At 31.5% G+C, this 11793-nt stretch overlaps 1 protein-coding gene across 1 annotated transcript; it reads right to left on the bottom strand.

Moving 5' to 3' along the window:
* Positions 1–930: 930 nt before the first annotated feature.
* Positions 931–7179, bottom strand: LOC106056540 (protein transport protein Sec61 subunit alpha). The gene is made up of 13 exons (XM_013213322.2): positions 7020–7179; positions 6527–6594; positions 5917–5982; positions 5530–5608; positions 5055–5186; positions 4817–4926; positions 4552–4705; positions 4233–4393; positions 3918–4058; positions 3762–3818; positions 3222–3413; positions 2890–3037; positions 931–1698 (listed from the first exon to the last, which is right to left on the bottom strand). Exons 1-13 carry the CDS (start codon positions 7024–7026, stop codon positions 1583–1585), a joined length of 1431 nt encoding a protein of 476 aa, XP_013068776.1. The 5' UTR covers positions 7027–7179; the 3' UTR covers positions 931–1582.
* Positions 7180–11793: the final 4614 nt, after the last annotated feature.

Raw genomic sequence — 11793 nt, 5'->3', positions numbered from 1 at the left:
AGAATTCACTGCGGAAAGTTTATTTTCATATTTAAAGTAAGCAAAATACAAAAGGTAATGACATTTTAGATGTCCTTACAATCTGCCTAAACAATATTAACATGCTTTGTTCCTGATGTCCAAAGTTAAAGCCTACTTAGTATTGTACTAGTAAAAACACTCTTCTGTCATGGTATTAAAAGGTGAGAGGTTAGCTTGTCTAAAAGAATGCACTCATTTGATAATGAGGTAGCAAGTAAAGTTGCATGTAACATTGGTTTAGTGTGTTGAAGATGTACAAATCATTTTCTCACACCATGTAACCTATCCTCATACCTCAAGACTCTTCTGTTATAAAGCTCCATCCATTTGTTCTGAACCAGGGAATAATAAAGCAGCAAAGAATCTGTTAAACTTGTCTATATGTCCACCAGGTAAAAATGTTGCATGTTATGTTCTTGTTAAGGTAAGAGGATTTTATAAGAATAAATATTTTATAAAAAGTATTTAAGCCTCTTGGTACATGGTGTAAAAATCATAAGCCCAGTACCCGGTACCTAATTTTTTTTATTTATTAAAAATTACATTTCATTATAAATAATATTGCAGTAATTGAAAATGAAAGTTGACCTATCACAAACTGGTAACTTTTAATATCTGAGAACAATTTGGTTTAGGTCAAGTTCATATTGAAAATATGTAAAACGAATCACTGAACCCTAAAAGCCAAAATGACATTCAGTTTATGTTGAAATATATATGTATAGGATTAGCTATCCATATAGTGTCTCTAAATAATAAATTCAGATTTGTTTAAATGTAATATTCAGATATCCTGCATTTATATATTATATAATTATTAACAGAATAAGATTCTCAAAACAGATATAGTTGTAAACAAGTTATTTACACATTTAATACAAATTTTTAAAAATTAAAAAAAAGTCTTAATTTTTTGTAACATAAATATTTTTATTAAAATCATTCGTAAATGTCACCTTCTATTGACTGATATTCTCACACTCCATGATTCTATCACACACCTTACTTGAAACTCAGAAATACAAAGAATTGTAGGACTATACTATACAGTGGTCAATTCAAGGTGGGGAAATCTCTAATAATGTACATGCTCAATTTTAAGTCCAGTACACTATTGTTAATGTGGTGAACTCAGAAGAAACAGCAGCAGATTATACAATGAAATCTCAATTTCTGTGTCAGTGCTAAACAGTTAATGAAGATGTGAGATTCTATACCCTTAAAATGAGTACAAATCTTGCCACTTTTAAAAACACTATTACTTCAAAGTAAATCAAATACACAAATACAGCTGCTCACAGTACAATCACTTTCCGAGTGCAAGACTTCTTTTCCTGCACTGCACGAAAAATAACTCTAGTTTTGATTGTGCCAATATTTGTGTTCCTTTTAGACCATAAGATTAAATGTCAAATATGAAGCACTCACAACAGCAACAGCCACTTTCTCAACATTAACCCCAAAAATAAACCAAGCAAATCAACAGAAAAACATTGAATTCATTCATATGACAGGATATTTCTATTAATAGTAAGAACTAGTATCAGACAATGTTACAAATTTAAAAGAGTAGCGTGCTCATTCCACCCATTTCACTCTGTTCTTTCACAAAATATTCAAAGTACTGATAGATTATAGTCACAGCCAAAAGAATTCCAGTTCCGCTTCCAATGGCACCTGAGGGGGGAAAAAAAATGTATTTCAGTTTCCTTATTGAATTCAAATTCTAAAATGATTCAGGAATTTGTGTTTAGTTGGTTGATAGTCAGCAATATTGAAATTTTCTAGATTTGCTAAGTATTCATAACAAACCAAAATGACTCTCTTTAAGACAGTGCTGAACAAGTGGGAAAAAAAATTATTTTTTTCCTTAGCAGACTGCATAAGAGCCTACAGCTCAACAGCAAAATGCTGGATATAAAAGTCTGTTCTTTATAATTAAAATAGCAACCCTCCTCCTCCTAATTAAAAAAGGAAATAAAGAATATTAAGCTGTTTAGGTGACTGTTTAATGTTTTAATATGACCACCAATGACAGAAATTCTTATAAATGTTAAGTTTTGGCTTAAAATGGGGCAAACATAATTGAACTACATTTTGAATAGATATTCAAGAATTACCTTTAATTAATGCTGGGCAAGTTAAGTTTTAAATAGTTATTACAAAAAAATTTATAGATGTCATATGCATCTAGATCAATGTTTCCTAAACGTTTATTAGCTAGGTTGATTCATATTTGCAAACATTATCATCTAATAAATTTTGTAAATCTATAGATCATCAGTCAGTACAAAACAATTACAAAATATAAAAATTAAAAAAAAACAAGTTGTTTTTTAGGTCTTTGAATCACAAATTCTAAGATATCAGCTTAAATATTGCTAAGTTGACTTCTGAAATTAGAGATTGTGTTCTCAACTTTTTGTACAATGCAAAAAAAAAAATAAAAAAATATCTTGGTTTATTCAAAATGGTTGTAGAAAAAAAAAGAAACAAAACAACAATAATTTGCTTTGAAATATTTGAGATAATCTTCACTTGAACGGGTATATTAGATGTATTTAACCTACTATAGTACAAGGCCTACTCAATAACAAATTGAAAGTCCAGACCTTTATACAATTGAATGAAATTTAATATGTTATGGCCATATTCAAGCCTCTGTCTGTAATACCTTGAAGTCCTATCACCAACTGACTAATAATAAAAAACTAAAACCCACTATATTGCGTTCAATGGTGCTCTATACTAAGTGTCGAACAGAAGTAAGTGTTTCAAAAATCTTAGCAAACTTTGTGTTGTATGGAGCATGGTTTAGGAAAAGCTGATTTAGATTAAGTGAAAAAAAAAGTAAAACAACAAAATTACCCAAGAAATCAGCCAAGACAGACAGTGCTCCAATACACAAACCACCGAAAGCTGCAGCTGTGGGAATATAGCGATTCAATTCCTTGATCATTGATTTCTCTCGATGACCTCTCATCACCATTTGCTGGTCCTTTAGCTGCTTAGCAACCTAGACAAAAGAAAAATTATTTTAGAATCTGAGCAATTAGATTAACTCGTTTTTGTCATACCAATACTAAAAAAAAATGTTAATAATAAATAATGAAAGCAAGTTTAGACCATGCTAATCTTATCTGTTTTCTTAACCTAAATATGTTATTTGTAAAGTAAGTGAAGCCCAAAGCTGTCCTTACATCTTTAGCACTTGATCCAGATACATCAATCCAAGTCTTAGAGAAGAAAGCACAAGATCCCAACATGAAGACAATGTAAAGGACTGCATGCACAGGATCTTCTAAAATATGACCTAATGTCTCAGGTGGAGAAAAGTAGTAACATAATCCACCAATAGGGTATGATCTTGCAGGTCCACCACCACCGACATCCTAAAAACATATTTTTTTTTTTTAAATTTATTAAATAACAATTAATGATAAAAATTAATCATACAGAATAGTTTATGGCAGTCTGAAGTTGATTCAGTCAACTGCTGTTTCACAAGCTGCACAAACTAAAATTCATGCAACCATTTCTAACTCAAGGGTTAACATAAATATACTTATATGAATAAATAAACAGTTATATATTATCAATAGTTTCTATTTTATTTATACTTCAGACATTGAAACACATTAAGCTTATTTTACTAGATCATAAATTGTAATAAACCACTCTAATTGATTTCTTATAATGTTGCAAAAGCACTATAACAAAAACAAACAAAAAATACTTACAGCCCAAACTCCTAAAAGGTTAACAAAGAAATTTCCTTTAAACTTGTTATCCAACATCTGAAATTGAACGTAAATAAATTGAATACACAATAAAGCAAAAAAATAATATATAATAATTTAGGATGTGCATGGCACTAAATATATTCAAATTTTTACCTGAGAAATCATATACAGGTTAGACACTAGTGCACTCTGTAGAATAATTGGTATGTTAGATGTATAAAACAACTTGATAGGATAAGATGTTTGTTGCCCTCTATATCTTGCAGACTTGATTGGAAGGTCCACCCTGAAGCCCTGTAATTCATGAAAGTAAATTTCAATACTAGGTGCTTATATTGGTACTTATTATATTTGTCCAAATGTAGAAATATTAATTCAAATAACTCACATAACTGGAAAATTGCAACATAAATTTTAAAAAAAATATGTTGCTTTTATCATAACTACAAAAATTTATAATAAACTTACTTGGAAGTATATCACTATGCCAAAGACTAGAACTGTAGCCAATAGATTCATTAAATTGGGCAGATTTTGTCTGTAAAATGCTTCACGGAGACCCCTGACTTTATCCTGTCTTGTGGCCAATAAATGGAATAGAGCAATCACTGCACCTTCAAATTCAGTACCTGTACAAGGAACATAAAGCTTGGTAAAAATCAATCTGATCAAAAATAACTATGATCCTAATTTTAAAGCATAATCATCTTCAAAATTTAATAACCTACATATATAATTAAAATCTTTTTTTTTTTAAATTTAAATGCAATCATTTTGACATTCTTACCACGTCCTGTATTAACTGTTGCTGGGCTAAAGGCTTTCCAGACAATTGTTTCACAGATATTTGTTGCAATAAAGAGAGAAATTCCTGAGCCAAGTCCATAACCTTTCTGCAGTAACTCATCCAGAAGTAAGACCACAATACCAGCAACAAAAAGCTGAAATGATAATTTTTTTTTTACATCTTTGCATTAGCTTTTTTTTTCTCTAGACTTAATAAAACTTTTAAAATAACAACTCTAGAAATCTGAGAAAATCGATACACCTACCTGTATAATGATCAGCAAGCAAACACCAGCACCAATATCAGCAGGGTCACCATACATGCCAGTCATGACATAGACAATGGCTTGGCCCACAGTTATCACCATGCCAAATACTGAGAATATATTTTAGCATTTAAGAAACTTTTTTTTTGTTTCTTACTAAGAAAACAAATACAAGGCTTATCACACTTGCTATAATGATACAATAAGCTAGTTAAGAGTTTCGCTATAGCCAACATACATTTCTGAGCGCCATTGAACAATGCCCTGTCTTTAGGTGTGTCTCCAACTTCAATAATTTTGGCACCAGCTAAAAGTTGCATGATCAAAGATGAAGTCACAATTGGAGAGATACCAAGTTCCATCAAAGTTCCTAAATGGTTTTTAGAAAAATGTCTTGAATTATTTATGGATGAATTAATGCTTTATAACGATAAAACAATATAAGAACAACTGGCTTTATATAATCTATATTATATTCCAAACTGACATCATTAAGTATAATTTCCAATTTTAAACTAAAACTTAAGGTACTTGAAAATTTCTTTATGAAATAAAATGAGATACATTAAGTATGATTCTTGAAATATACTGCAACTTTCTAATAGACACATTGCCTATTGAAATAACTCTTTACAGCATTTGGTTCATGGCATTTGTGGAGTCAAATCAGTTCTAAATAACAAAAGTTTACCATTAAACAAAGAATAAAATACCTCTGTTGGAGGCAAGGATAACTCTTATCCAATAAAATGGATCAGCTGAATCTGATGACACAATGCCAAACAAGGGAATCTAAGATAAGAAACAAAAACAGATTTTAGAAATATATTTCAAAGTTAGCTTTTTCAGTCAGAAACAGCACATGGAATATCTATGTATGATTAGGCTTAAGGTTATGAAAAAAAAATGTATATTGATATTTTGGGTACCTCATCAGATCACATTGCACAAAAATAGGGTTAAAGAATATTCTACAAAAAGCTAAAAAACAAATAGTGGAGGATTAAGGCTCATTACAGCATTATCATGACAGGCAGAGGTGATATGATAAATGATGATTATTCAAAATTCAAAATAAACCATGCAACGATAAAATTTACCTGGCAGCAAATTAAAAACACGAATAATGTGATAGCTGTCCATAGAACCTTTTCTCTAAACTGAATCTGAAAAAAAATTATGATGCAATTTAAAATCAAAATTACACACACATTAAAGTTTAAACGATCATATAATTAGTATTTGCTGATTCAGGTTCTATACTATTAAATTATCTAATTTTCGACTTTTTAGTATTGCTATTGTGACGTATAAACAATACTGAATTTAGTTAACCATTTGATAATTATTCTTTAAAATCTTAGGTTGTTTTTTTTTTTGTTTACTGTGAGAACATTAATTATATTATAAATACTTTAATTACTACAGCTACATCATTTGAACTACATCTATTTCATTCAACTTGTCTTTTATTTTAAATTACTCTCATTCATAAAATTAACATTGAGATGTGTTTTTTAATTACAATAATTACATGTGTTACAACTTAAGTTACTTAACTTAATCATACAAACCTAGCTAGTACTAGTCTAGTAGGGATTTATGCAAAAGTGAAATAATGATCTTACAACAATATGTTTATTACTCATTGTCTTATTTGCTTTAATTAGACTAGGTCTACAGATTTAGAAATCTAGATTTATAATTTACCTTTCTATCTGGTTTAGCTATTTCAGGAAGGACCACACAAAAGGGCTTCACAAACTCCAGAAATCGAACTGAAATTTTTAAAATGATAAATGATTTAATAAATCATAATAAATCATTAAATGTCAACTCTCCTTGAATTGTGAATTTTGAAATTAAAATACAACTATCAATTTTATAGTCTATAATCTAATGAAATATTAAGCTTAATATATCAAACTGACTAAATCTGGTATAAGCTCAATGAAAATATAATCTAGATCTAGAATCTATGTATCTCCATTATCCATATCATAGAGTAATCATGCTGAAAACTAGCCACGTAGGAAGGCTGGACAACACACTCCAATGAACAACAACACTAACAGTACAGATCATGAGTAGCTCAGACCTATTTCTTTTGTTTAAGTAAAAAAATCCCAAACAACAATCAACAAAAAGGTAGATAAGGTAATGTATGATTGTTTATAGATAAAAGAGAAAATGGTAGACTTACTGGCCATGGTTAATTTCGGTGTCTAATTGTAGTCACTCGTCAGCAACATAAACTAAGACAGAACTCTCAAGTCCATAAAGCCGGAAAGAATTGTTAAAAAGTCACGTGACAACTTTTCCACGCGTTGACGTGGACGTTCCCCACCCTCTCATTCCCCTCTAGGCTTACTACAAACGAACGATTGTTTAAAAAACTAAGCTACGGCTACGAAATAAAGTTGAAATCAAGAAAAAATACTTTCTTGAATGACAACACACCCATATAAAATTATGTCATCAGTTTCAGAGTGAGGAGAAAATCGCTGTTATAATGTTAATAAAAAGTGTTTGTTCACGGTTATTATTATTGTTATTATAAATTAATGATTACAGTAATTTATTTATTTATCTGTGACAACAGAACAAAATTCTGAATGGGGTTTCAAGATAATCACATCAAGCCCCAGGTACCCTCGCTATGATTGAGTATAGAAATACTCCGATAAGCGGACTGCCTTATTCACCATCACTTGCTGATGAGTAGAAAACTCAGGGACATCGAACATTCCAACTGATCACAATAAACTATTGAAACCATCGATAGCTGAAAATGCAGACATTACTAAAAGAACGACAGATGAGAAGCAAAGTGAAATACGATGCAAAAGCAAGACTACCTAAAGATTCGTCTAGGAGAAACATATGGCAGAAAGCAATTGTCGTTAAAAAAAAAACATTCATCACCCAGATCTTACATCATAAAGACAAACGAGGGGAAAACCCACAGACGAAATCAACGCTTAATTTTGAACAAGAGTTTCGATGAAGACATCTCTGGGTAGGCCTACTAATATGATACCGATGAAGACAACTAACAGCAAACTGTTGGAACAAATGATACAGACAGTTATAGACCAACGTCTAGAGAACTTGTTGTGCCAGTCAAGACAACCAGAAGTGGTCGAGTTGTTAAAGTTCCTAGTAGATATCAATCTTAAGAACTTTAAAAAGAAGGATGTGATAACAACTTTAAAAGGAAGGATGTGCTAATATGTTTATATTGCGTCATTGTTTGTAGTGAATGTTTTGTGAGAAAGTAGCTAGATGTGACGTAATAAAAAAGGATATTATAGTCTTCAATGTCTACATGTATAAACACAAAGTCTCTGTTATTATTGTTGTTAGTATTAATTAATGTCTACTACAGTAATTTATTTATTTATCTGTGAAAACAGAAAACTAAAACAAATAAATTCCACTTATCTTATTCATGGCAAACCAGTAACACAGACTAAAAACGCAAAATACCTAGGTGTTATAATAAATGAAAAACTGTCATGGGATCCACATATTGATGAAACTACAAAAAAATCAAACAAAGCATTAGGATTTATTAAAAGAAATTTCTATAAATCAAATAAGAACATAAAACTAAAATGTTATTTAACCTTGGTTAGGCCAATAATAGAATATGCATCCTCCGTTTGGGACCCCTCAACTCAAGAAAATATTAAAAAACTGGAACAGACACAAAATAGAGCAGTGCGATTCATAACAAACGAATATTCACATTTGACTAGAGTAACACCTTTAGTAAAATCACTAAATTTAGAAAGCCTTCAAGACAGAAGGCTCAAAAGTAAAGTAGCAATCATACATAAAACACTGAACCATAATCTTCAAATACAAAAACAAAATTTAATAAAATACTCTGAAAGACACAAAGATAAAGGCACATTCCTCATCCCATATGCTAGGACAAATTTGTACAAATACTCCTTCTTCCCTAGTGCTATAAGAGCATGGAGGGTTGCCTGAGCTAGCCAGGAAAACCACAGTGACTTGGCTGAATTTAAGTCATTGGTTAATATGCATGACTAAATGCATGACGCGTAGGACGTAATCATCTTCTTTTTTGAAGTAACGTCTGTATTATATAAGATAAGATAAGAAAATGTCGATATCTATAGACTCTATAGTTTAATAGCTTTATTGGCTCTCTAACATAGGCCTATAGACTCTAGATTCTAGGCCTATAAATTTTAAGAGTCTAGAATAGTTTATAACTCCTAGATCTACTAAATCCCAGAAGACTAGATCTATATACACAAGCAAATTATTTGTTTAACAAAACTTTTTTTAAAAACGCTTTATCGAAGGGAAGAACCACAAAATCAATGCCATATATGTCAATACTGCCGAAATAGGCCTATATGTAGGCCTTCATATATTCAACTACATCTCTCAATACGTAGCATTTATTACCATTTCGCTACCAAACAAAATAATTAATTACCAATAATTAATTAATTGTTTTTTAATTGATTCATTTATTTTTTGTTACGTACAACAAATCTATATATAATTGTGTACACAGGGCCACCGCTACCTATTGTGCAATGTGTGCAATGCACGAAGGTGGCCGATTGTAAGGGGCGGCCAAATCATTATTCCAAGGTTACCTTTATTTTTTATAATTTTTAGTTTAATAAAGAAAAATTACTCATATATTTTAATATTTTACATACATTCTAATTATTCCATTATCCTTGAAAAAAAAAAAAAGATATTTGTACATAATTAAGAAGCTATTTTGGAAACTTTTAAATAGAAAATAAATGGAGCGGCGCACAAGAGATTATATATATATATATATATTTCTGACCTTGAATTTTCACGGGTTGTCTGTAATATTCAATTCCAATGACGCTTACATTATTATACCAATATAATTACAAAATATGTAGACATATATAATAATTATATATTATTAAAAAGAAAAAAAACATCATAATTCCGTAAAATAATAATATTGTCATGTCTCGACACCCTGCGGTAGATTTGGGGTAGGAAGATGGCCAAATAATCTTCATTTCTGAAGGAACATCCAAAAAGTGCATAAAAATAAAATAATTATGTTATCACACAAACTCAGAGGCGGCCCCGTCGGATTTTGATCCCTGTCGGATCCGCCTATTCGCAAGGAATATTCAAGACGTGATTTTGGTTTGATTGTCAAACAAAAAAAAAAGAAATAAAATCTGATTCGTAAAATTTTTGAGGGAACTAATTTAGTACAATGTCATGCCCCAGCCGTCACGCTACTGCACGAAATTTGCTGCATAAAAAAAGCATTTTAAAAAATGTGCATGATATTTACATACAAAGTGCATTCTTAGCCTTTATAAACAAACATAAATGTTTCCTTTTAATTTTAGCAGACAGTTGACCAGAAAAAAAACACAGTTAACTAATATTTATACTTGTGAACAATTCATGTACAATTTACAAACAATAGTCGACTAGCGGCGTAACATACGCCGCTATTTTGCAGGGCCGGCCACTGCTACCTATGCGACCGCAATGGGCCCCGCACTTTCATATGACCCGCTCTAATTCAAGGTGTATAAATTATTAAATTAAACCATTTTATAACTTAAAACAGATTTCCCGCGCCCCCCTGTCGATTTACCAGGAGCTCCTGGAAATCCCCCGAAATTGCAAAATATACGAAAAAGTCCTTAAAATATACGGAAATATATACACGAAAATTGTCATTTTGGGGTGTCATTCAATATGGAAAACGCCAATGCTACGCGCGATATATAAAAACGGCATTATGCATTAGCCGTAATTGTGTAATCTGCTGAAAGAAGCTTCTCGCGCCTCAAACTAATGAAGAATTACTTAAGGTCCACAATTCTTAAAGATAGATTAAAACGTTTGGTAATTCTTGCTATTGAGCGTGATCTATGTAGAAAAAGAATTATTATGATATACTCTATGACTTTGCTACACGCAAGGTTAGTAAAGTAATTCTGTACGTAGTAAAGAATGAATAAAATGCATAGATGAATTTATTTTCTAATACAACCTCGTAAATTTCACTTATTATCCGCTTCCCTACCCAAACTTGGCCCCGAGAAATCCGTTTCACATAGGGCCCCACAATGGTTAAGTCCGGCGCTGCTATTTAGTGTTTGTAAAATGTTTATTTGTAAAATGTTTTACATGTTTCGGATGTTCCTTCAGAGTTGACGATAGTTTACTTCCTAGTCCAAACCTCCCGCAGGACGAAGGGGGATGGGAACGGGCAGGGTTTGACAGTTCAGCGCGCAGCCATACCGTGGCGAGCGGTGAAAACGTGTTCTCCCCCCCCCCCCCCCCCCATCTTGTTTTTTTCGTGGGATGACTATCCGCAGAAATAAGAGAGTGATCTTTCCTTTACTTCTAGCTTCTCGTCCAAACTCTTGAGAGATGAAGATAATTATATAGTGAGATATTTGACTTTGTGATACTGAGTGTGTACAATAATATTATCGTTCTTTGTCAACATATTGTAACATTTATGAATTGTTTTAAAATTGGTGCATTTTTATGAAAAAATCGCTTGCATAATTAATTTTATAAACTAAAGGGATTGCTTTAAAAAAAAAAAAAGTAGCCGTTGCACCTAAACTTTGCAAGCCGCATCGCATGGGGAAATAATATTTCTCATTTCTCTTCTAGCTTTTGAGATCTGAATGTGGCAGACGGACAGAAGGACATTTTGCGCGAACCTAATAGCGGCTTTTCCCCTTACGGGGGCCGCTAAAAAAGGTAATACTAATGAAATTTAATTAACCCACCAAAAACAAGATTAAAAAGACAGTTTGTGTGAAACACAAACTCAAAATCGGCCCCGAAAGTGGTCCACCCAGTTAGGTAAAAAGGCAGGTTTCAATATTTTCAGAAAGAATATCAGAATGAAATTCTATAGAAGGCAAATGACAGAGAAGAATGGAGAAAGAAGATTG

This window comes from Biomphalaria glabrata, chromosome 4 (genome assembly GCF_947242115.1).
Source record: "Biomphalaria glabrata chromosome 4, xgBioGlab47.1, whole genome shotgun sequence".
Taxonomy (NCBI): Eukaryota; Metazoa; Mollusca; class Gastropoda; family Planorbidae; genus Biomphalaria; species Biomphalaria glabrata.
The sequence above is the reverse complement of the archived record's forward strand: the minus strand, read 5'-3'. Positions and strand labels throughout refer to the sequence as shown.